This window comes from Anoplopoma fimbria, chromosome 22, assembly GCF_027596085.1.
Source record: "Anoplopoma fimbria isolate UVic2021 breed Golden Eagle Sablefish chromosome 22, Afim_UVic_2022, whole genome shotgun sequence".
Lineage (NCBI taxonomy): Eukaryota > Metazoa > Chordata > Actinopteri > Perciformes > Anoplopomatidae > Anoplopoma > Anoplopoma fimbria.
In genome coordinates this window covers 4795196-4820088 of record NC_072470.1, presented here as the reverse complement: position 1 = coordinate 4820088, position 24893 = coordinate 4795196, and the positions used below count along the sequence as shown (strand labels likewise).

General features: G+C 42.5%; 1 protein-coding gene across 1 annotated transcript in view; it reads left to right on the top strand.

Moving 5' to 3' along the window:
- LOC129111756 (prospero homeobox protein 1-like) overlaps positions 1-24893 on the top strand; it is a 34531-nt gene that overhangs the window by 4017 nt on the left and 5621 nt on the right. Inside the window, exons 3-6 of the mRNA XM_054623839.1 lie at positions 52-675; positions 1035-2255; positions 7381-7488; positions 15984-16178. Of these exons, the coding sequence (XP_054479814.1) occupies positions 52-675; positions 1035-2255; positions 7381-7488; positions 15984-16178 (2148 nt within the window). The remainder of the gene's footprint in view (positions 1-51; positions 676-1034; positions 2256-7380; positions 7489-15983; positions 16179-24893) is intronic.

Here is a 24893-nt window from a genome sequence, read left to right as displayed (position 1 = left end):
AATAATGTGTTTATTTTATCATTAATTCAGTCCTCCTGTCCTCCATCACAGGGGAGTGGAGCTCTGTCCAGTGGAGGCTCAGAGATCCACGCCGAGGACGCCTGCAGCAACTCCTCTCGCGACCGGGACAGCCCGTCTGACTGCCTCTCTCCTGGGCCTCCTCTTGCCCCTCCACCTTCCTCCTCCTCCTTCGGGCGACCACCGCCTCCTTCAAGCCTAAACTCCCACGCTGCGTCTCAGCCCCTCTCCCTCTCCACCTTCGACTTGGACAGGCTGTCGGACGAGCACCTTCGCGCCAAGCGTGCCCGCGTGGAGAACATCATCCGCGGCATGAGTCACTCGCCACTGGTCCGGCCCAACGGCGACCACAACCAAGAAAGCAACCGCGAAAACGAAAATTGCAGCAACGGCAGTAATGACCACCGAAGAGACGGCAACAGCCACAACAGCAGCGGCCACAACCACAACCACAGCCGGAGCGACGGCCCATCTTCCCTCCTGAGCTCCCCAGGCTCGCGGGGCGGCGTGGTGGGCGTTGGCGAGGTTTACAGGGAGAATAAGAGAAAGCAGCGCCTGCCACAGCAGCAACACAGCTTCACCCAGCTGGTGTGTTCCAGGCAGGAGCAGAGACAGGAGGAGAGACGGCAGCTCAAGCTGCAACTGGAGGACATGCAGGTTGGTAGAAGAAGACGTTATGAACAGACCTTTCCAGACATTTGCAGCTCATATGCACCACAAACAACAGCCGCTCATATTTTCAATGTAAAACCGGAGTTTCTGAGTTGATGCTTTAATGAAAAACATAAGTAACCCTGTAAAACCCAGGAACTAAAAGAAGGACAACTTTTCAAAGTGGCACAGATTCAAGGAAAATCAATATGTTATTCTTTTCCCTGAATCTGTACTTAGAGAGAAGCGAGAGCAGATATATAAAGGCTTATAACTAATCTAAAGCATACTGTAGTATTTTCATTTCTCCTTTTGTAAATTCATGGTAACATCTTCTTTAACAGTCTCTGTCCTCTGTTGTTCAGAAACAGCTGCGTCAACTGCAGGAGAAGTTCTACCAGATCTACGACTCAGAGACGGAGGAAGATGAAGACAACGGCGAGAGCGGAGAGGCCGACCGAGGTGGAGAAAGGGAGGAGGACGGCAACTTGTCAGAGGACAGTATCCGCTCCGACGGCCTGGAGGAGAGGCACAGAGACAGAGGGCGGCGAAGCAACGACGACCTGTCCGAGCTGGACCCGGGCCTGTTCCTGGACCGGGCCAGAGCCCTCCTCCGAGAACAGGCCCTGATAGACGGAGAGATGGAGGACGATGTGGACGGCAGGGAGGAGGTGGAGAGGAACGTAGAGAGGGTGATGAAGAGGAGAGAAAGAGGAGGAGGGAGGCAGTTAGCAGAGACGCTGAAGCAGGAGCTGAACTGCGCCGTGTCGCAGGTCGTCGACACCGTCGTCAAGGGCTTCTCCTCGCCCAAACAGGCCGTTAGCCACCATCATGGCTGCCACAGCAGCACACCAGCGGCACCATCCTCTTCCTCCAACTCATCCTCTTCCTGTCCTCCACCTTTCGGCCCCCTACCCTCCCTCACCCCTGACTCGCGCTTCGGCGGTGGCGCGCTAGCCCTCAGTATGAACGGCGACGGCAGTCCCACCCCTAACTACCACTCCTCCACCCAGCGGCTGCATTGCTTTGGCGATGTCATCGTCCCGAGCCCGCTGGATTCATTCGGCGGTTTGAGTGGCAGACTGAGCGGAGTGCCGACGTCCAACGACCAAACAGAGGCGCTGCCACTGGTGGTGCGCAAGAGCGGCGGAGGAGGTGGAGGGGAGAACACTAACCCCTCTCTTCCTCCTCCTCCTCACCACCCCTCCCTCCACCCTTCTCCTCTCACGGCCTCGCTCGGGTTTAGCCCTCCATCCTTTCGCCACCCGTTCCCTCTCCCCCTCATGGGTTACCCCTTTCAGAGCCACCTTTCACACGGAGGTGGAGGCGGCTACCCTCAAGGGCCCAAGGACCATCATCGGTCCTCCCCCGATTCTATGGACATGACCCGGGAAACTGTCAGCCTCAGAACCAAAATGGCGTCCCTGGGAGGGGGCCATCTCAGTCATCACCACCACCACCACCACCACCACAGGCAGAGCTCACCGGGCCAGCATGGGCCGGAGGGTCTGTCCCTGTCCCTCATCAAGTCTGAGTGCGGGGACCTGCAAGACATGGCCGACATATCGGCGTACTCAGGCAGCACCGTATCCTTATCACCGTTCAGATGTGTGTGAGAGTGTGTGTGTGTGTTCTTGCATTTACAAGTGCTTTAAACCTTTGTTGTCTTGTGTTAGGTTCGGGTTTAGATTAGAATTAAGAAGCGTTAAACTCCAAACTAAATGATAATTATAACCCTCCACTCGTATTTAAGTATTTCAATCTTTCCTTTTGTTTCGTTTGAATTAAACTTTGATTGACATCTGTCAATGCACTACATTATTTCAATTATACTCACTGCAAAAAAAGTATACTTAAGATTAATAGATAACTGCCAGTAGAGCTAGACAAATATTAATTGAAATATACAGTATATTATGACAATTTCTTTCCTTTTTTTAATGTTGCTATGATATTTATGTCCTCATGTTGGGTACTGTGACTGTTTTGATCTATAACTAATTAAATCCAGCTTTACATATATATGGAAAAAGCATGCAGTGTGTAATTGGGACACATTGGTATTAGTGAGGATTACGCTGAGCATGTTCAACATGACGACATATAATATGATATAATTATTGTGAGCATAAAGAACGTTCTTACAGTTTTGTTTGTGTTTTTGGAAAGATGATTTCATCTGCAGCTCTCAAAGAGTCACATTTTTACCACTGAGACATCTCAGAGGCAGCAGCGGCAGCAGACTGTAGTAAAACAAAGTCTTTAATATCAATTAATCCGCATTAATTGGTTCCTCATCCGACCGTCTTGTTTCCTCGCTGAGTGGGGGAGATGAAATGGGCCGCGATGGGTCTTGCAAGAGGGGGAAGATTAAACAGGTTGCGCGCTGCTCTCTCAAGCTCTTTTAAGTCTTTGCAGCAGGTTGTGGTGTTTAAAGGTGCTGAGAAAGGCTACTGAGCTCCCTCTTTAACACACACACACACACACACACTTTACACACACACACACACACACACACACACACACACACACACACACACACACACACACACACACACACACACACACACACACACACACACACACACACACACACACACACACACACACACTGTCTGAGACACTCTAGTGCCGTTAGGGTCTCTTTCATCACAAAGACTTTGTACATAAACGCTCAAAGCAAATCATATTTTCTGTGTGTTTGTGTGTGTGTGTGTGTGTGTGTGTGTGTTGTGTGTGTGTGTGTGTGTGTGTGTGTGTGGGGTAAGACCTTGTTCATAGGAGCTCAAAGCTAATCATATTTCAAAGAGCACAGGAGAGGAACAGGTGAACGCTTTGGCCTCATTGATGGAACCTTTCTAAACGTGTGTGTGGGCACACATGAGGAGAAGTGTAATATCTAAAATGTCCACTCTGGTTTCCTGCTCTCAGTTTTTAGCTTCTCGTCTCCCTCCCCGTGATCGTCCATCTCCTGCACTCGCTTTCATTTGTTGGCCTTCGTTCGCAGTTGCTCGGCAGCTGTGTGTGTTTTGCTACCTTTCACAGCACACACACACACACACACACACACACACACACACACACACACACACACACACACACACACACACACACACACACACACACACACACACACACACACACACACACACACACACACGTGCACTTTAATGGCGTGTGCATGTGGACAGGTGTTTGCAGGTAACCTTTCATATTGAGAGGGCTTCTCCCGGCCACTACACAACACACACACTTGTACACAAACAGGCACACATGCGCACGCACACACACACAGACGTGCACGCTTGAAGAACAAAGTGAAAAGAAAAATAAGACTTTGAACCTGACAAATAGGAACTCCTTGCAGCTGCGATGAGGATGTGATCACAGTGTCGTCTTCAAAGCCAATTTAGATGTTGCTTTAATTAAAAAAGAAATATTTGACACGTCTCTTGATCCTGCTGAGCCGTTTCATACCAAAATGCTTTTCCATTCATTTAGAAGAAGAAAAAAGTCTTTGAAATAGGACATTAGTATTTCAAAGATGTTGACCACCCTTCAACCCTCTCTTTTTTTATTTGGTAGATGAACACATCTAAAATTGTTTGGTATTTTTTCATTTTAATAACAGCAATCCTTCAGCATGAGTTGAATCATTTTCATAGGAAATCTATCTTTTTAAACTAAGAATTCAGTCAATAAATTAATTTATATTATTTTCATCACATGATACCTCCTGAACATATTCAAATATTAATGCTGGTCCTGAAATTATGTTGATGTACATAAAATTAATTTACAACAATTTGAATAATCTATTGAGTTATTTAAGTTACTAATCATACAAAAACGGACCAACAGTCAAAAGTTTTTGACTGTTGGTCCGAGAAAACTAATAATATTAAGTGGTCAACTTTGGCTCTGGCAGATTGTGTTTATTTGACTATTTTCTCATATTTCATGGACTTAAATTTTTACACCTTTGCACATATTTGTGTATGTTACCATTCAGATCACTGATATTTTGAATTAAATGGAAGCTTATTAAAATAAGTTGTGTCATGATGTGCAATTAACAAATAGTTTTACTGCAAATGTGCTAAAACACACAAGACTCATTCAGACACACAGACTAATACATTTACCTATTTTTTCTATTGATACAATGTATGTTATATTGTGCAATGCATACTCTAGCTTGCTCTTGTGAACATGCTTTGTGCTCTCTCAATCTAAACGCAATCCTTTACAAAAAAATGCTGTTTGAACTTCTCTTCGTTCTCACTCTATATTCTTGTAATGTCTCTTCTAGTTTTAGAAGCGCATCCTTGTTTGATTTGCATGGTCGGGATAAAAAGGTGACGGCGTTTAAGGAAGCCTGGCAGTTAGGTTAAGGTGTTTTGCATCGATCCTAGTTCACCTGAGAGTCACTCACACACCCACACAAACACTCACACACACACTCTCTCAGGTCTGTGTATCTTTAATCCTTTGTACAGAGCTGAGCAGATGTCCCCCATTCATTTATGAATTCATCCCCCCTCCCTCCCTCCCTCCCTCTCATCCCCTCCCAATCCTCCCCCCCATTCACACACAAACACACACACACACACCTGGCAGCAAGGTCAAGTTACAGCTGATACAGTGAGCCCTGCGCAAAACACACAGACACATTCACAGATGTGCACCGGGATGAACAAAACACACACACCCATAGAGAGAGGGAGGATGAGGAGAGCAAGAAAAAAGAAGCTGTGTTGTTTATTCACTGACTCACTTTAGCTACTGTTACACACAAACACACGTCATTTGCTCTTTGTCATTATGATACAGCCTCTAACAGTTTACTCTGAGTCACGTCTGAGTGTGTTTCAGTGTGTATTTGTTAGTGTTTGTGTGCTTTCGTTAGTGTGTGTGTGTCCATAGAAAACAACACAATGTATTATGTGACCTATACCCACAGAGATAGTGACAGGTTGGTATGAATGTGAACTAGGCGATGGTGTTGTTGACGTACCTGCTGCTAAATGAATGATGGATGACAACACGGCTCGCTTCCCTTATTGAGGCTTCGGGGTGATTTGTAACAAATCAGATATGTTTTCTAGGTTACGTTTTAAAGTTTCCTTTTTGTCAGCACAGTTATGTTTTAGGACAACAGTTAACAATCTATCAGACCACACCCTGGTCCCTCCAGCTAATAGGCGCAGTTGCACTTTCTTAAATATCTTTGCGTTTGTTTAGATAAGCAATTTGGACCTAAAGAAAAAAAAAAAAAAAAAAAAAAAAAGCACAATACATTTTTTAATTCCTCCTCTGCTTCCTGCCCTGAAGCTGCTCCCTCTCTCTTTTTCTTTACACTTCCGTTCTCTCCCTCTTTTCCCGATTGCTGATGCCACTCTCTCCCTCTTTCCAGCCATATAGGGCCCCTGGGGTTTCTGTATGTGGGTGTGTGTGGTGTGTGTGTGTGTTTGTCGGTGTGCTAATTGACCTTGCAGGGGGTTCCATTGATTGCCTCATCTTCTCTGATAGATTATAGGGCTGTTAATGTGGTGGGGAAATGGCAGCATGGTGGGGCACAGCTGTTGTCACACACACACACACACACACACACACACACACACACACACACACACACACACACACACTCACACTCACACTCACACTCACACTCACACACACACACACTCACACTCACACTCACACTCACACTCTGCAGCCCTGCAACCAGGGCCTCCACAATTATTTTATTGTTGAGACAGTGGGATCGACGACGCGAGATACAGGAGTGAAAGTGGGATTTGATCCAAAGCCAGCAGGTGCTCGTGTTTGCTTTTGTTTTGGGTGTAAAATGGAACGTCTACCGAGAACGGAGTGTCTCTCATTGTTTCTTTAAATGACTAACTAGAGGTGCTGTCACCCTCCTCTCTTAATGGAGCGTTCACTTCCTCACTGTGACATGCAGAAAATAAAAAAATAATAAATATCCCTCCCTCTCTGGCACTAATCGCTCTGTGGTTACAGAATCTTCTCCGCACACTGTCACTCTCACGTTTGCACTGGCTACTGCTTTTTAATAATTAATGAATACAAAAGGGAAGTGAGCAGAGTTTCTGTAGTTCTGCTGGCATTTAGCTTCACCGGCATTTTGTGGAACCCATGCAACAACAAATCTTTGTCTCAAATCAAGGCATTTACATTTTGCAGTGATTGGAATTTGTGACAGTTGCAACACTTTCAACAAAAGGATTGAATAGTTTCGTCTGGCAGTCTGTCTGAGGTCAATTATTGCATCACCTAAGCTACGGAAAGCTATTTTATGGAGTTGCTTTCTCGTGAAATGCTCTGAGATAATACTGAGTTTCCTCTGGTAAACAGGAAAGCAGTGTATGTCTAGGGCTTTTATTGTGAAAAGTAAGGACGGAAGGAGCGGATCTGGTCTCTAATCAAGGTTGAAAGGAGTTATAAAGTTTACCATCTTGGCTCAAACTACAGAGCCTTTAAGTGATTGAACAAATAGCGTATCTTTTGAATATGTCCGTTCAACACAAAGTGATTGGTTAATGCTTTCATGTTGCAAAAACTCAGACAATTAAGAAAAAATTGAGGTTTATTTGCAGCATAAAATTTGTGCTAAAACTTCCCTCTTCTGTGTTCCTCATAAGGTTTTAGTGAAACAACTGCTTGTTGGCTCCTTAACATGTCATTCAGATTCAGGAGGGTTTGTCTCCCAACCACCTGAAGAAGGCCAAGCTGATGTTCTTCTACACCCGCTACCCTTCCTCCAACATGCTCAAAATATTCTTCTCAGACGTCAAGGTAAGGACATTTTGTTCTTCTTTCTAGTGTTTCTCTCCTGTTTAATCTCTTGTACCAACCTTAAATAACTGTTCTCTTCTAGTTCTACTATATTAAATCTCTCCTCTGTGTCTTTTTCTTCTTATTTTCCTCTTTTTGGTTTTATCCTGAATACAATGTAATTATAATCCAAGAGTAAGTAGAAGGAAAGCTGTTTTAAGCAGAGATTAATAATAATAATAATAATAATAATAATAATAATAATAATAATGAAAGACACAGTTTAAACTTGCTTCACTCTGCAGACATTCACACAATAAACTATAAAAGCAGCAAATTAATGAATACAAAATGTTTAAGGGTGCAAAAACTGACTGAACACACTTATCAGGTGATAAATAGACAGATCTGGGGGATAAGATTTTGCTTAAGTTGCTGTTGGATAATCAAAACTAGAAAAAGAGTAGGTCATATTTGCATTGGGATTACGATAGAATCCACAAGAAATCGTAGAGCGGGCAGGACAAAGTGGCTCATATGAGAACAGAGTGGACATTAAACGGTGGGAATTCAATGGCATCTTTAGAATCAGAGCTCAGAAATCAGTGACAGATGGTTCAGAGGAGCAGTTGTAAACAGGTATGCGTCTTTGTGTGAAGCATTTGGCTTTTAGATAACATTATAATGGCGGTTTTTGTTGTTTTCTGAGCTTATTAATCACCAACCTTCACTGTTAGATATTCTCACACTCGACAGTTTGTGACTTTTATGCATTTTGTCGTCTCATATTATTCAGTTTTGTGTGTTATTCCGTTACTCTGTACACGTGTGTGTGTGTGTGTGTATGTGTGTGTATGTGTGTGTATGTGTGTGAGACCCTATACCGCAGATGGGTGCTCCAGTCTGTCACGTCTTTGTAGCATAATTAGAGTTTCTGGCCTTAATCGGTCCGGGGTTGGAGAGGGGGGGTCGTTAACGCCCACTTTTCTCTCTCACACACACACACACACACACACACACACACAGACCTCAACCTCCATCTCCCTTTCACTGAAAACAAAACACACACACACACACACACACACGCAACAATGCTTTCACTCTCACTCTCGCCAACATAAAATGAGAAGTTGAACTTGTTGAAACAAGATAAATGACCAAAGTTTGACAGGTGACAGGACGCACAGGTAGGAAAGGAAAATGATAAAGTCAGATAAATTAATTAGAAGGGAAAAGGAGATTATGGAAAGTGCGTGTGTGCATTTGCGTGTCGGGGGCTTTTGAGAAAACGACAGAGGGGGAGCGGGGGGGGTTGACAAACAAATGAAAGGGATGACAACAGAACAACAGCTTTAAAACAAAGGCGCTGATTGTTTCGTGTTTACAGGCTGCTACGTGTTTTGCAAAAGGAGCATACGGCTCCTCCACGGATTCAGGACACTGTATTCAAATGAGCAGCCACACACACACACACACACACACACCACACACACACACACACACACACCACACACCACACACACCAGCTGCCCTTCGTCTCATATCTGTGGTGACCACTTCCTTGTGGCAGTGCCACATCCTCATCGGCTGCCATGGCAACAAGGGTCGCCGGGACACCAGGTTGCTAGGCAAACACAAGGTTGCTAAGCTCACCTGCTCCCAGTACATGTGAGTCTGATAGAAATGGATATCACAGTGCAGAGTTAGACCGCTGTTTACTGGCGTTGAGACAATTAAAAGGAGAAAATGATAGAAAATCGGACAAAACAAGAGGCTGTAAAACTTTTTGTCTCCTCCGCAAGTCCCGTTGCCTGAAATAATTATAATTGATTTGAGAGTCAACTGTTGGATAGAAATAAAACTAAATAAAAATGACTAAATGAGATATAAACACACACTGCTCGTCATCCTAGAAGAGCTTCAAGCTTTGAATTGCATTTGACTTTCCCTGTGTCACCTACAACGTTTTTAAAGCAGTGAATGTGCCGAATAAATAAACTAAGCGTTTGGACAAACATGATGGACGTCAGTTTTCAGTTTTTCTGATAATCTCTGAGCAGAGGAGACTGTAAATGAAAGAATATCTCCCAAGATTATTAGTGATTTTAAACTCTTTTGTGCTGACATTGATCGTGTCCCATAATCAGCTTACTTATCACGTCTAAGTAATACTTTCAATTATCTGAGTAAATATGATTAACATTTAGGTAGCCAAATAAACTGCAGCTTTGGGCTTTCATTTGTAAAAGTGATGAATTAGGACTGATGAGTTAATGCAAAGGCTCAGTTTGGAGATTGATATTAGCCTTAAAAATTAATCCAATCTCCACTCTGTGGGTTTATCTCCAAAATGATATCAATTAATCTCCCTCATCTCAACAAACATGGATTTAGATTAGGAGATGTTTGCAGTGCTTTGGCCTGAAACGTCGCTCAGCAGATGGACAGTATTACTGAAGAGGCTCGATCTGCAGCTGAAGTCACAACCACAAACAGAGGGGTTTATCGGAATGGAAACAGGTTTCTACTGGAATTTATTATCCAAGCTTTTGAGCTTTTTATATTGTAGACAAAGAAAAGCAGATATTCAATTAGTTTTGCAGTTTTCTTCACACAGTTTAGTCACTTTTACAGCCGCAATGCATCTTTAATGTCATAATCCTTAACATTAGCAGTAATTTAATACAGCCATTAGATAAACTGAAAAACGTAACGCTGAATTACATGCATGCATCATTTCCTGTGAATCCCTTGTGCGTAACAAGGTAATTTGAATCCAGCATACGAATGGCAAGCTCCGTCACTAACTAATGAAAACAACTGAGGTTATTACCTAATGTAAATTATTTGAATGCCTTTTGATGGGGAAATGCAGACAAATAAGGTCAAATTTGATTAAGGATTACAACTTTAAAGGATAAGAATGACACAATATTCTATATTTTTCTTAAAGGGAACAAATCTAAAACTGAACAAAACCACAAATGTATAATTAGTCGTCTGTCTCTCAGTACTTTATACCTTTGATACCATATTTGTGGCATTCTGCCTCCTGCTGAAAAAATAACTCTTACAAAATGGGTCACAAATGTTTATTTTCTTTAAATACTGATGTATCTCCTAAAACAGCTGGAGACTGAAGTCTTTAGCAAACAGTACTCAAACACAAGGAATAATTGTTTTCATGTGAGTCTGCCATTCCTATGCTGGATTCAAATTACCTTCTTAATGCATTTCTCGGGGGGACTACTTTCAGATGCGGAAGGATAACCATCAAGTGCTTTATTGAGTATTTACAGCAGCAGGATGGTGTATGTGGGACTACCTTAAAATGAACTACAGTGTGTGTGTTTATTATAATGAAGGAACATGTCAGCTTTTGCAACAGTGTGGCTCACTGAGGTCTTTTTAATAGTTTTTAGAAAGAGGAAAAGATACGTCAGCCTTACAATACCTGTAGGATCAGTTCGTTGTTGGTTTTGTTCTTTACATGGGATGTTAATAAGAAGAATTTATTCATCTTACAGTCTTATCCTTTAAGAAAATCTGAATTTATTAATATTCACATTTTATGCAAATGGTTTACATTCAAATTTAGTTTTAATTGAGTCGTAATCCCAGTTAATCCATCAATGTTATCCGTGGGAGGAACTCTGCAGATATTATTTCGCTTAATAAAAAAAATGAATCATGGATAATCCTATTTGTGATGAGCGAGGCTGTTCTTTTTAAGGCTTTGGTAAAGTGTGTGTGTGTGTTTATGTGTGTGTGTATGTGTGTGTTGGACTAAGTGAGAGAGCACACCCTGTTGCTGTCTGTCTCTGTGTGTGTGTGTGTGTGTGTGTGTGTGTGTGTGTGTGTGTGTGTGTGTGTGTGTGTCCTGTTTCATTGTCCCATTGCATTCATAACCTTCATCATTACCATATTTTCCCAAAATCCGGGTCAATGTCTCTTTCTCTTTTTCTTTCTCACCCTCTCTCTTACTCCCTCTCCTCCCCCCCTCCTTCCCAGGGAACAATAAGTAGCATGTGTTAGGAGGATCAGGCAGATTCACTGTAAGGGAATTAGGGCCCTGAATGGCTTCCCCTAATTGGACCTGAATGGACTTTGTCTATGGGAAACTGGTTCTTAAAGATGAGCCTCTTACACACAATGGCCGCCCCGCTCGGTGTGGGAAGTGGGTTGAGTTGACAACTGTTTTAAGCACAGATGAGCAAGCACGCGGACACACATAAACACACACGGGATCTTAATTGCGTAGTGAAAGCGCTTGCCTTCTAACCAGACAATCATATATGTTATCATGAGACGCTCAGGTCTCCGTCGTCCCGTCTTGAGAGAGAGTCAGTGAGAGTAATTACGACCTCGTTAAGACTGGAGGAGTTAGGATTAATTAGACGCTCAGTGGCTCAGGGAGCTCCTTCCGACTCACACACACACTCTCACTCACAAGTTCCCTGCCAGCTGAGGTTTTTCTAACACACACGCGAGCGTGAAACAGTGACACATTTATCAGCGAGAGCCCTGAAGACTCTTGCCTTGAGAGGCTGAAATGACATCTTGATGCCGCCGTCTCAGCAGGAATCAATTAGCGTCCAACCCTCCTCTCACCCGTCTTGTCAATTAAAGCCACACAGCCAATTTGGCAACATCAGGACATGAAGCAGCAACAGCTCGTCTACTGATTCAGATGGAACTCAACTCCAGCAATTACCGCGTTGACGTGTCTGAATCCTCAACTGTAGATTACAGATCGTTTACATCTGTCTGCCTTTAATGAATTTTGAAGACGGTGGAGCCAAAATATGACGGCATATACAGCATAAAAAGATGTAGCTACATTTCTAATTATCTCGATGGAAAAAATGTCAAACAAAGCTTTTTTAGTTGCTCAGTATTTAAAAAATAGAGACTGCAACAGAGCTAAGGTAACTAAGTCATATTTTTTTTCTTTTTTGTGGGTAAAGTATTTGGCAGAGTGTGTTAAATGTCAAATAATAGAGCTTAACAAAACATAAAATTATATTAAGCTGTAAATATGGTTATAATACTACATGTACTTACACTTAAAGATTTAGTAAGTTAGTTTCTTATTGTTTGCCTCCAGTAACAATAAACAACCCAAAAACTACTTTGAACTACTTTATGACAGTGAATTATGGGTTGTGTTAAATATGCCTGAGTTTGACTTATAAACTTCACACACACATAACTTTCCTGCAGTGTATTCTGTCTTGTAAAGCAGAAAAGCCCCAAATCATGATTTGAAAAAGTTCCCTCAGCAGCGTTTCTTCCAGGATCAACAGGAAACCTTTGGCGTTAACACTTGTAGATTTATGTTGATCGTGCACATTCACGTCGACCTCTATAAAAAGTGCCGAGCTACGACGAATTTGGTTGAAGTGGGCCGATTCTTAAAGGATGTGTGTGTGTGTGTGTCCAGCATGGCCTGGGGGGGCTGACAACACCCGCCATCAAGGGGAAGGAGAGAGGGGGTGAGGCACCCTGACACTCTCTCTTTCCCCCTTTTCGTTGTAAACAGAAAATGGCATTCCTCGAGCTCAGCATTTTACCCCCCCTCCCTCCTCCTCCCCCTCCTACATTCTCTGTCTGTCTTTTGTCTCTGGCCTCTTGTTTTTTTTTTTTTGGTTTGTGCTGATTGTGATGAGCTAGACAGGACAGTGGGTGGGTGGGAGGGCAGGTGGTGGGATGGCTGGGTGTTTGTGTCTACATGTGAGGCCATTCCTGAAATATCTACCTTTTGAAAGGAAATCATCCGGCTGAGAATGACACACCTGACGGATACAGATTTAAGGCTACACCTGCACTCAAAAAGTGTTTTTTTGCAGCCTGTACACCTATGACTTGCACGGAGGGAGAAAAGGGAACTCAATGTGAACTATAGATGCAGTCTGATACTGACAATTTTGGGGAAGACAGTGCTGTTTATGTTTTAATTCCTTTCATTTGCAAAAATCAAATGTTCTTAGTTTCAAGATTCCTGTTGCAATTAGAGTCCCTGACACCAGACGATTCTGTACAGTACGGCAAAGTGGGCAGCCTGTTTGTCCCTGTGGTCAACTGTGGTATTGCAACAAACGTATTTTACCACATAAACCATAAATGTTTAATAAAAGCTAATTGAATACTGATTATGTCATCTTAATTTGGGCTGCAAACTAATTGAGTGGTGGTGAATGGAAAATGTCAATCAGAGGGGCAGGACTACATCTTTAAATGTCCTTTTTTTGTCTTACTAGCAGTCTAAAACCCAGAGATTTGTTTAACTAATGTAGACTACCATCTACTGTAGGTAATACACTGACTATGGATAAGTACCTCATACCACCCTACTTCAAAACACCACAACTATCCATTTAACATGTGAAACATTATTGTTTGCTTTGCTTACTAGTGGGGATCTGGGAGAAAAGAAGACAGAAAAGGCCACTGCAAGATGCTGGTGTGATATTATTATTATTATTATTATTATTATCTATCTTTGATTTCCTACTAACTTGGCTTATTTAATAGTGAGAAATATAGGAAACTTTAACATTGTATAGAAACATTTCTATTGGTACAACAGCCTTTGGTTATGTACCTTTTCCTTTAATTAAAAAAATGTCAGAATCAGAGTATTTTTATGGTATCTGGTGAGATTAGAGTGTATTTGTGTAATCTTCTGTTTGTGTATCAGACGTTGTCATGATGTTTTGTGGTTTTACATTAGACAGATGACATCGGCTTGTGTGTGTAACTGTGTGCACTTTAATGTGTACGTTCATTTCACTAAACACTGAAAACACCCCCACCAAACGCACACTTTCCCCTCCTGTCACTGTGCTTTGTAAAACCAACTCCCTTTCCTTCTGCTGCACACACGCACACACACACACACACACACACACACACACACACACACGCACGCACACACACCGCACCCACACAGCCTCCCAATTATGCTCCATTATGTCACCCCCTCTGACCGCTCCTGAAAAAATATCTCTTTCCCCCTCCGTCATTCTCTGCCAGTCTCTCTCTCTCCCTCTCTGTCTCTCTCCCTCTCTCTCTCCCTGCATTCCTTTTTTCCATGCTACCTCCCTCCATTCATCTCTCTCTCTTGCTCATCGCTTGTTCCTGTGAGACAATGTCTTGTAACAATACCGAGTTTAATCTCCGTATCAAAGCCGTTTTTCCCCTTCACCGAACACACACACATAAACACACACACACACACACACACACACTTTCACTGGGCTCAAAACAGGCAAATAGATATGTGCTTATATTCTAGATGTTACACAAACTACAAGTCTATAACTACAAATTATTTCCCTACAACCTGCAGTAATCTCATGCTTATAAAAACATTATTTTGCATTGTCATTTTTACTTTTTACTTTTCTACATTCACACACGCACAAACAGCCACATGGTCAGATTATTTCAAACAGTCATTCCTTTCTTTATAACCTCCTCGATATCTCATTAATGCAGCCCATATGAGGTGGTTAAATACAAGAAATCTGTCGACTCAAAAGTGGGAACTGCAAAGTATAGTATGTATGTTTAAATTCTGCATTAGATTAACATCATTTCATTGCATTAAGTGCAGTTATTTTTGTATGGAACACTAGTGGTGTGATCCAACATGTTTCACATCTTTATTTGCTGAAATATAGATTAGAACAAGTACAGATGGACATTTAAAGAATATTTTTGGAAAGACGAGCTCTGTAAGCTGAAAACGGTTTATATGAAAACCATTGAAATGCTGGGATGGACTCTTTGCAGTGTAGTGTTAAGGTCTGCGGGGCAGGAACGGTGTTTGAGGAGAGTTGTTTAATGTTGGTTCGGCTCAGTCTGAAAGCCCTTGATGGCATAACAATAAGGTAATATGTGGGTCATTCTTGTTTGATTAGAAAGGTTTCCAGGGACAGATTTCGATCTCTTTTTTTCCCAACGAGGTCAGTCAAGCCGCAAACTGGGTTTTAGTGGCTAAAGAGGAGGATACATTGAACTTCTTTTTTATATTTAGTTTGTTTTTAACTGTTTGGGTGCTAGTTTAAGGTAATTGGAGGACTGCAGTTACTCAGTGTATTACAGATCAGAGGTTTTTTTAAAGAAACAAAAATATCTTTGACCTTGTAAGATAATATATAACTGCATGAAATATACACGGTGTAAAAAGAAAATCAATTCATAAGCAGATGTTGTGCTATAATCCAAAGGAAGCAGTCAAACAGGGCCCAGTTCAAGTCAAATTAAGATGACATACAGCATGCAATTAAGATGTGCTATTATAAATCTAAAGCAACAGAAAATAAGAAGAAACATTCAGCACTAAATTTACTTTGTATCAACATGAAACTGACATATGTTAAAAGCTTTTAAGATATGTTTAAAATCTGTTACAATGCTTTAACTTTTTGTTTGCATGATAAAATAAATACATTTTCATTTGTAACGAAACATAATTAATGTTTCTTTTCATTCTCCGACGTCTGCCACAGTTCAATCGCTGCATCACCTCCCAGCTGATCAAGTGGTTCAGCAACTTCAGGGAGTTCTACTACATCCAGATGGAGAAGTTCGCCCGGCAGTCCATCAACGAGGGTGTGACCGCCTCCGAGGAGCTGGTGGTGAGCCGCGACGCCGAGCTCTTCAGGGCGCTCAACATGCACTACAACAAGGCCAATGACTTTGAGGTAAGCGGAGCCGGAGGGAGACTTTTGAATGTGTGTAAGCGGAGTTAAGCGCCTGAGTTTGGTTTATATACCGGCAGATAATTATCAGTTTGGAGATGGAGGGAAGAAACACAGAGCTCTGCAACTCAACAATATAAATTATAACAATGGCAAGTGTGTGTGATTGAGAGCAGTTATCTATTCATTGTTAAGTGTTTGTTCTATTATTGCCAAAAAGCCGTCTTTTTTTCTGAAGGACTATATGTTTGCTTAATTCATTAAGCAAGTTATTAATATGGCCAGTAGAGAGAATGCAAGTTTAAAGCATTTTCAGATTTCACTTTTCAGAGTCGGAGGTTGCCGCCTGATTTTCAATTTTTTCATTCATCTTTTGCTCCAATATAACCAAGGATAAAAGTTTGATTCGTTTAGTTTCGTTTATTCAATATGTAACTGATAATAGAACATTACTTAAAATATTAAGACTCATCATAAACAGACAGTTTCTCACTTCACTTTTCGAACTGAATTAAAACTAGATTCAGCACAACTCTGTCACAAACGTCCTCTACCAAGTCAGCTGTTCAGAGCGCAACATTCACCTCACGATTCTGCTGAGGTGTGGATGTCGCAGTATGTGTGTGTGTGTTTGTGTGTGTGTGTGTGTGTGTGTTCGATGAGGCGAAAGAGGACGCCGCTCGAGGCGCGGGTGTCCTTGTCAAAGCGATTTGTAGAAGTCACATTCCCTCCCTCACTTTTTCTCTCCCAATATTGGTCTAAGGGGACCTGAGGGCCCTTAAACTATTCAACGTAACATCAGCAGCATTTAGATGTCCATTAGCACACACACCTCGCCGCTGACACACACGCTTTTCTTTTTTGCTTAAGGAGAGAAAACGCTGAAGCTTAGTTGGAGCATAAATGCATAAAGAATAGAGATAGACACACAAACACACACACACACACACACACACACACACACACACACACACACACACACACACACACACACACACACACACACACACACACACACACACACACACACACACACAGAAATACTTGAAGCTATCTAGGTATTCTGTTTGAGGAATGAACAGCGAATGCTTTGCATGCTTTGCATAACAAGACTCAGGTAGCTTTTCACAGGTGTGTATGTAAAGAGCCTGTACAGGCAACAAACACACACATGCAAATCATGTCTGTGTGTTTATTTTGGCCATGAGTTGGGTTATTTTTAGGGACCAAAGGGTAGGGTTCATGTATGGGTCAGGAGTTTGAGAAGCATGACTTTGGCTCTGCATTTTTTAGCTTTTTTAAAACACAAATTCATATACTTTAAATCAGCGGCAACTATTGTTGAAAGCATACCGTAAGTATTTAAATGTATTTCCAACCCGTCTGGTATCGTAAATTTTGTTCTGGTTCCAAATCAAACTAGGTCTGTCCTCAACCAAAGGAATTCTCAGTCGGCTAATTGATTAGTTGATTTAAGCTTCACTTTACTGCTTTTCTGACTTTGCTTTACAAACAATCACACAGAAGCACCAGAATCTTTCATTCAGCATGAAAAAAACATAAAAAAATTACTAATCGATTAGAGAAATCTTAATAGACAAAGGCCAAAACAACAGATTAGTCAACGTATCAAAAACCTTCATTCATATTTTCAAAATAAAGTCACTCGGTCCAACACAGACCTGAGAGTTAACGCGGGTTGACCTGCACAGATCCAAATAAAGAGAGAACACCAACACCTGCAGCACAAAAACACATTTGCGTGTCCTGAGATGAATGTAAACTAGAATACATAGAAGGATAAAGACTGATGAGGATTTCAGTAAACGAACATGTCCTTTGTCCTAGAAGGTGATGGTGTGTTTGCAAAGGTGGGTATAAATTTTCTTCCCGTACTTTGTCCCCTTTCCTGCCTCCCTCCTTCCATCCCTCCATCCTTTCGCCCGCCTGCCCTGAGGGAACATTACTGGCTAGGGACCTCTCTCTCTCTCTCTCTCTCTCTCTCTCTCTCTCTCTCTCTCTCTCTCTGTCAAACTCAGAGGCGTGAAACTGGAACCACGGCCGATTCAGCAAGTCTCCCGACATACGCACACACACGCAGAAGTCTTCTCCTTTTGCCAAATTTAGCATCATCAGAGTTCCACCTTGGTTTGTCCCCCATCACACCCACCTCAGCTCCTCCCCTCCTTCCTCCTCTTTTCGCTCTTTCCTTGCTCCCTTTCCTTCCTCCCAGCCTTCCTGCTGAATCTGTCCTCTGTCGATTGTTCTCTCATCACCTCCTCTCCTTATCCTCTTCTTCTTTAATCCCTCTTTCATTGAGCTTTGTCCTCTCCTTCCTCTCTGTCCTCTGCTGCCTTTTTCTTCGCCTTTCCTTTCCTCTTTCACTCCATCCTTAACTCCCCTGACTTCCATCTCCTTTCACTTCACTCTCTTTCAAAACTCTTTTATCATTTTTTTCCCACTCTTCATCTGTCTCTTCACCCTCTCATTTTTATGCCCCAACAGCTTTTATTTCTTCCATAAAGAAAATCTGCTCTTTTGTCAAATTACCTGCCAAACGAAGGCCTTGCAAGGTTAAATAATTTGCATTTTTGATGTTTTTCTGGTTAAAACGTAATCTTTGTCAACACGTTTAAAATAAGAAAGTGTTCTCCGGTTTGATGGGTTGAAAGAAAGAGCTTGTGTCATTAATCGCTGTACATGGACGGCATTTTAAACAGTCGTTGTAGATTACTGCTGTGGAAAGGTGAGTGCAATTTGTTGAGTTTGTGTGTGTGCTGTCTTCCAAAGTTGGCGTAAACAGACCCCAGTAATTATAGCAGCTTCATTAATTACCTCCTCCTCCCCTCTCCAGCCACATTCTTTCAACTCTTCTTTCTTGTTTACCTCTCACTCTCTCTCTCTCTCTCTCCATCCTTACTCTCTCCTCCTTCCCCCTCCCATCCCCCGTCCCTGAAACAATTTTGTCCTAATTGCAGCTCTGCCCACAAACTAATGAGGAAGGCAAAGAAAGGAAGGAGGCTGGAGAATGGGGAAAGGAAACGGGGAATATAGTCTCATCTACAAAAAAAAGAAAAGAGGGGAGAGAGAGAAAACAAAAAGAGACAGAGAGAGATTTCCTTTGCCAGGACACTCAGGGAAAGGTGTCAGCTTCTACTTTCTGCCAAGAGGAAGAGAAACGCTTCCTCTTTTTTGTGTTGAGAACAGATTGACGAGTCTGCCAGCAGCATTGGGCATGGCATTCTTAACTTGTGTGTGTGTTAAAGTTTTGGTGCAATATTTGAAGCACACCTTTCAGTACACTGGTGACTTAGACATGCCAGAGCTCATGCACACTCTGCAGAACTTCTACACTCGCTACTAAAACACACACACACACAACTACATGTGAAGTGGAAGAATAGAGGCCGAGAGCGTAGAAAGGGATGAAGTTGTCATATTTTGGTCTCTGTGTGTGTGTGTGTGTGTGTGTGTGTGTGTGTGTGTGTGTGTGTGTGTGTGTGTGTGTGTGTGTGTGTGTGTGTGTGTGTCGGCTGAAGAGGGACAATGAGACGTTTTTATGAAGCCTTCTAGAGGACGTTCTCATCTTTCCAGTTCAAGGATCCTCGCTGGCTCTGTCAGCACCGAAAGACGGCACAGCTGCGCCTCACACATTCACACACACATATGTTCTCTCTCTCTCACACACACACACACACACACACACACACACACACACACACACACACACACACACACACACACACACACACACACACACACACACACACACACACACACACACACACACAAACACACACGAACAAACACATACTCATTTGTGTTCGTCTGAAAGAGCAGAGATACCCTCCCTTGAAGGGTGGGTGTGGCTGCTACCAAAATCTGCCCTTTGACTTTGAACGACACACACTCTCTCACACACACACACACACACACACACACACACACACACACACACACACACACACACACACACACACACACACACACACACACACACACACACACACACACACACACACACACACACACACACAGTCATACACACACACACACACACACCTGGAGGCCACAGAGTGGTCACACACTCACATTTCAGGGCTATCTGGTTTCATAAGCTGTGCTCTTTATGAAAGGCTAAACTTCTCATGTCTTTCTTCGGCGTTTTAGATTCTTTGTCGTCCTTTGTCTCTCCTTATTCATCTATTCACTCATCTTTTCCACTTCCTCTTCATACGAGTCCATTGAAAAAAAGGGCAGAGTTCGACTCTCAGTAATCGATTCTCAAAGTGGGCTCTCTGTCAGATTCTGCACAGAAAACGCTCTGCAGCTTATTCAAGTGGCTGACAGGCTGTGATTCATCAATGTGTTATTAATGAATCAAAACGCTCCAAAATATTAAAGATCCGTCTGTCTAAATCCATTAGCCTCAAGTTTCTTCTGCTCCTGTCTCATCCGTCTTTCTGTTGTCCTCACCTTTTTATGTCTTCTATTTGTAACCTACCCAGGAGGCACACACACATTTCAAAGACTACACCTGTCCTCTCCTCCCTCTTTCTCCAACTCTGATCTCTCCCTCATTCTGAGCGCAGAGCTTTGGGCAATTACCACATCTTACACACCAGGGTTCATGTGCTTTTTGATGTCTTTTACTACCAGACACCAGCTTTTAATATTTCTAATTTGACTATTTCCATGCCAAGAATTTTAAATTCCCCCTGAAAAATATTAAACGAGGGTACCAAAGCACCTGAAACTGAATTTGAGTCTATCATGGGAAACCAAAACTCTCTCTTCAAAGTAAGAATACAAATAATTTGAGTGTCTCGAGGGAATCAGTCCAGATTAAGGGATTCCCATAAACAACCAATGCAGTGAAATAATCACTTCCAGTATAATTGTGCAGCTAAAAAAAATCTATTAGACCAAAGCTAGATGCAACCTTGTCTCCTACAAAATGTGCTCCTGATCTGCTTTGCCAAATGAATGTCTGAAAAGGTCAGGGTTGGTGGACGGCAGGGCTTTCCTTGACCAAAGGCATTTGTAGTCGACTAAGAATTCTGCACAAAGAATCACAGAAAAGCACCACTACAAATCTTGTGTTTACCAGAGATTCAGCATAAAAGAATGATTTATAGACCAGGAAATCTTAGTCAACTGAGACCAAAAAGACCAATTTGTTATCCCTAGTTGACAGGCATTCAAACCTTAAAGTTTTGACACTGAAGAGTGGGATTTGCATCCTATAACAAACTTTTAGCTGCTGAAACACTTGGTGAAGATAAAGAAACAGATCAAGGTTTTGCTGAAATGTTAAAGGCAGCATTATGCTTTTCAAAGTTTAACCAAGACATTGATCTGTCCCTAAGCTTAAAAGCTCTGAATGGCCGAACCATAAAAAAGTTATTCATGCTTTAATTGCAGAGTATGAACATGCATTATTAGAAAACAAGGTTGAACACACACACACATACACATAAGCCCACAATCTATGTGAACACACTCTTTGTTGCCGTCACTCAATGTCATTAAGCAAGTATGAGCACCAAGTAACCAAGTCCTCCTCACTGTCTCTGCCTCTCTGTTGCTGCTTGACAGAGAGCGGTATGGTACAGACAATGCCACCTGCCAGTTTCTGTCACTATAATTATAGCTATCTGCTTGCAATGTGTGTGTGTTTGTGTGTGTGCGTGTGTGTGTGTCTTAGTATTCCAGTTGAGAAGACGAAGGCATCATCTCTGTCACTGAGCCTGATTGGAGTCACGAGGGGGCGGTGTATGTGTGTGTGTGTGTGTGTGTGTGTGTGTGTGTGTGGTGTGTGTGTGTGTGTTCCTTGGTCTTCCTGTATGTGTGTGAATATGAGTGTGTGTGTGTGTGTGTGTGCGTGCGTGCAGTGATTCCCTTCCCCTGCCCCAGCTGTCTCCTTAGCTTTAACAATAGGCCTGGTAACAAAGACGTGGCCTTCAGCCTCCGTCATGTGATACTAGTGGTCTGCAGCCTCTCAGTCAGATGACCCAGGCTATTGTCCTCTATGGGTGACACACACTTGCACACACACACACACACACACACACACACACGGAAGCACAGAACACACACACACACCAATCCAAGGAAAGACAGCACGTGTATGAACGGACACAAGCAAACTGCAGAGCGAGGAGATACGAAGACACACACCAAAAGAAGAAGAAACACACTGTCTCATGAGATAGTGAGAAAAGACAGACACACACACACACACACACACACAGAGACACAGACACAGACACACACAGACACAGACGCAATCTCAGGACGCAGACCCTTCCTCTCAGTCACATGCAGTCTGAACAAAGAGAAACTTTATTGCCATTGTCCTGGCGACAGTGAGATCAGTGACTGATTGACAAAAGAGCAGCAGAGAAAGGAAACATATTGCTGATGTCCTGGAGGAACCTCCAGTCTCCACTTCTACCTTTAATTTCACACTTTAAATGGCAGCTGGCAAAGGATGTGTGATCCCGAGGCCATGATAGAGAGATGGGGACAAGAATTATTACTCTAAAATGTATGTTTCTTTAGTTATATGTTGATGACTGCTATCTGCCTGGTGCAAACATGGGTGACTGTGTCAAAGACTCTTACAGCAGGTCACTGCCTGTGATATGTCTATGATATGTATGAGCATTAATGAGTCAAGTGTTAAAGGCCTGAGGGCACTTTGCAAGTCTTTCAGGTTTCTAAATGACAAAATGATGCAGCATTTGAACATTTTCATTTCAAAGCTTAGACCAAGTTCTCTCATTGGCCTCATGATTAGTTAATTAAAGTCATGTTAGGCCACCAACTTTTTTATTTTTTACTTTTTATTTTGATGTTACTTTGATTTAACCAGGTCAAAACTCAAGACTCGAATGTCTGAAGTTCACTCTCAAGTCCTCTTGAGTCTACAGCTATCGCTGCGTCTGCAGAAGGAGAAGCTTGTGGTTCACAACTGTGTAGGAAAAAGTAAACTACTTACAAAGTCTGTCACACTAACATTATCAGTTATAGTGTGTGTGGCAGCAGCAGAGGAAACAGACGCTGATGCTCTAGGAGCCCACTGATAGAAAGGAGGGGTGTGTAATTGGAGTTTCAAACCAAAACAACAATGTTTTGGACACAAATGAAGGAGTGTCCTTTTAATGTATGAATCGGTGTTAGCGTGAGGCTGGCTCTAACCAGAGGAGCAGTCGCATGCTCAGTCTGCGTTCCCTACATAAATAAAGATTCAAATCAGATCAGAATGCAAATAAAGATGGAAAATTCATCATAAGTTGTTCAGCCATCACGAGCAACCAGAGCAGATTCAAAGTACCTGGACATTGAGTCCTTCTACATTTATCCAATCACTGCAACAATTACGTCAATATCTACAAAACAGAAAAAAAGAACCACTTAAAATGTCAAAGTATGAATTCCTGTTGAAGAAAAAGATAAAGAAGAGTGAAAGAATTATCAACTCTGAAAGTCTGTGTGCGTGTGTAGTCGTATTTTCCTGCCAGGGTGTGTGTATGTGTGTGTGTGACAAAAGCCAGACCTGATAGCAGCAAAAGAGAAGCAGAGGGAGAGAGAAGAAGAGGAAAAAGGAAGCAGATGCTTGTGTGTTGGCACAAAAATGACATCTCCACACACACACACCCACACTACAGAAGGAGCAGTTGTCTCGATAGAAAAATACTACTGACCAACAGCAAAGTGGACCTCAAAGCCACAGAGCCATTGAATGGCAACAAAATTAAATGGCCAAGGTGTGTGTGTGTGTGTGTGTGTGTGTGTGTGTGTGTGTGTGTGTGTGTGTGTGTGTGTGTGTGTGTGTGTGTGTGTGTGTGTGTGTGTGTGTGTGTGTGTGTGTGTGTGTGTGTAGGGGGGTCATCTGAAATTGAAAAGAGCAACATTTTGCAACCAAAGATGGTTTGTGAGCTGAAAAAGGACATATGATAATAACGCACGTAGACGTGATCTTGTAAAAAATCCTTACCAACACACTAAACCAGTGTACACACACTTGAGTAAATATTGTCAACGTCTCCTACGCTAATGGAGCGAGGTAGAAAGACTAGAAGAGAAGGAACAACACACACACACACACACACACACACACACACACACGAACAGCCTCTTTCTGTTTGTACACCTTGAGAATCAAACATATGGTGTTTGTACAGTGATTTCTTAAGAGCCTGTGTGTGTTTGTGTGTGTGTGTGTGTGTGTGTGTGTTTTTCTTTTGTGCAAGACGGCGAGTGAGGATGGAGAGGAAACAGAGTGGAAAAGCAGGTGGAGAGACATAGGGAGAGGTGAATAGGGAGAGTCAACTGAGGACACACAGCCCAGACGTCTCCATCAGGCCCTCATGTTGAGAAGAAAACATTAATCCTTAAGGAGACAGAGGAGTGGCTTTTACTCACAAGGCAGGAGAGGGGGGGGGGAGGATGGGAGAGGATAAATGAGATGAGAAGAAGGTGAGTAACTGTGTTGATAGAAAAGAAGGGAAGGTGAAAAAGAGGTGGCCAGATAATGTGAGGAAAGAAGAAGTTTAAGGGTGCAACGGAACGAAAGAAGACAGCAAGGAGGAGATGAAGTGGAACTATAAAATGTGTCGCTTAATACAACAAGTGTAATTTACTGCCAATATTTATAAATGACTGGTTACCTCACACAGCAAGAACATCTTCATTTGATCAATTACAGAGTCC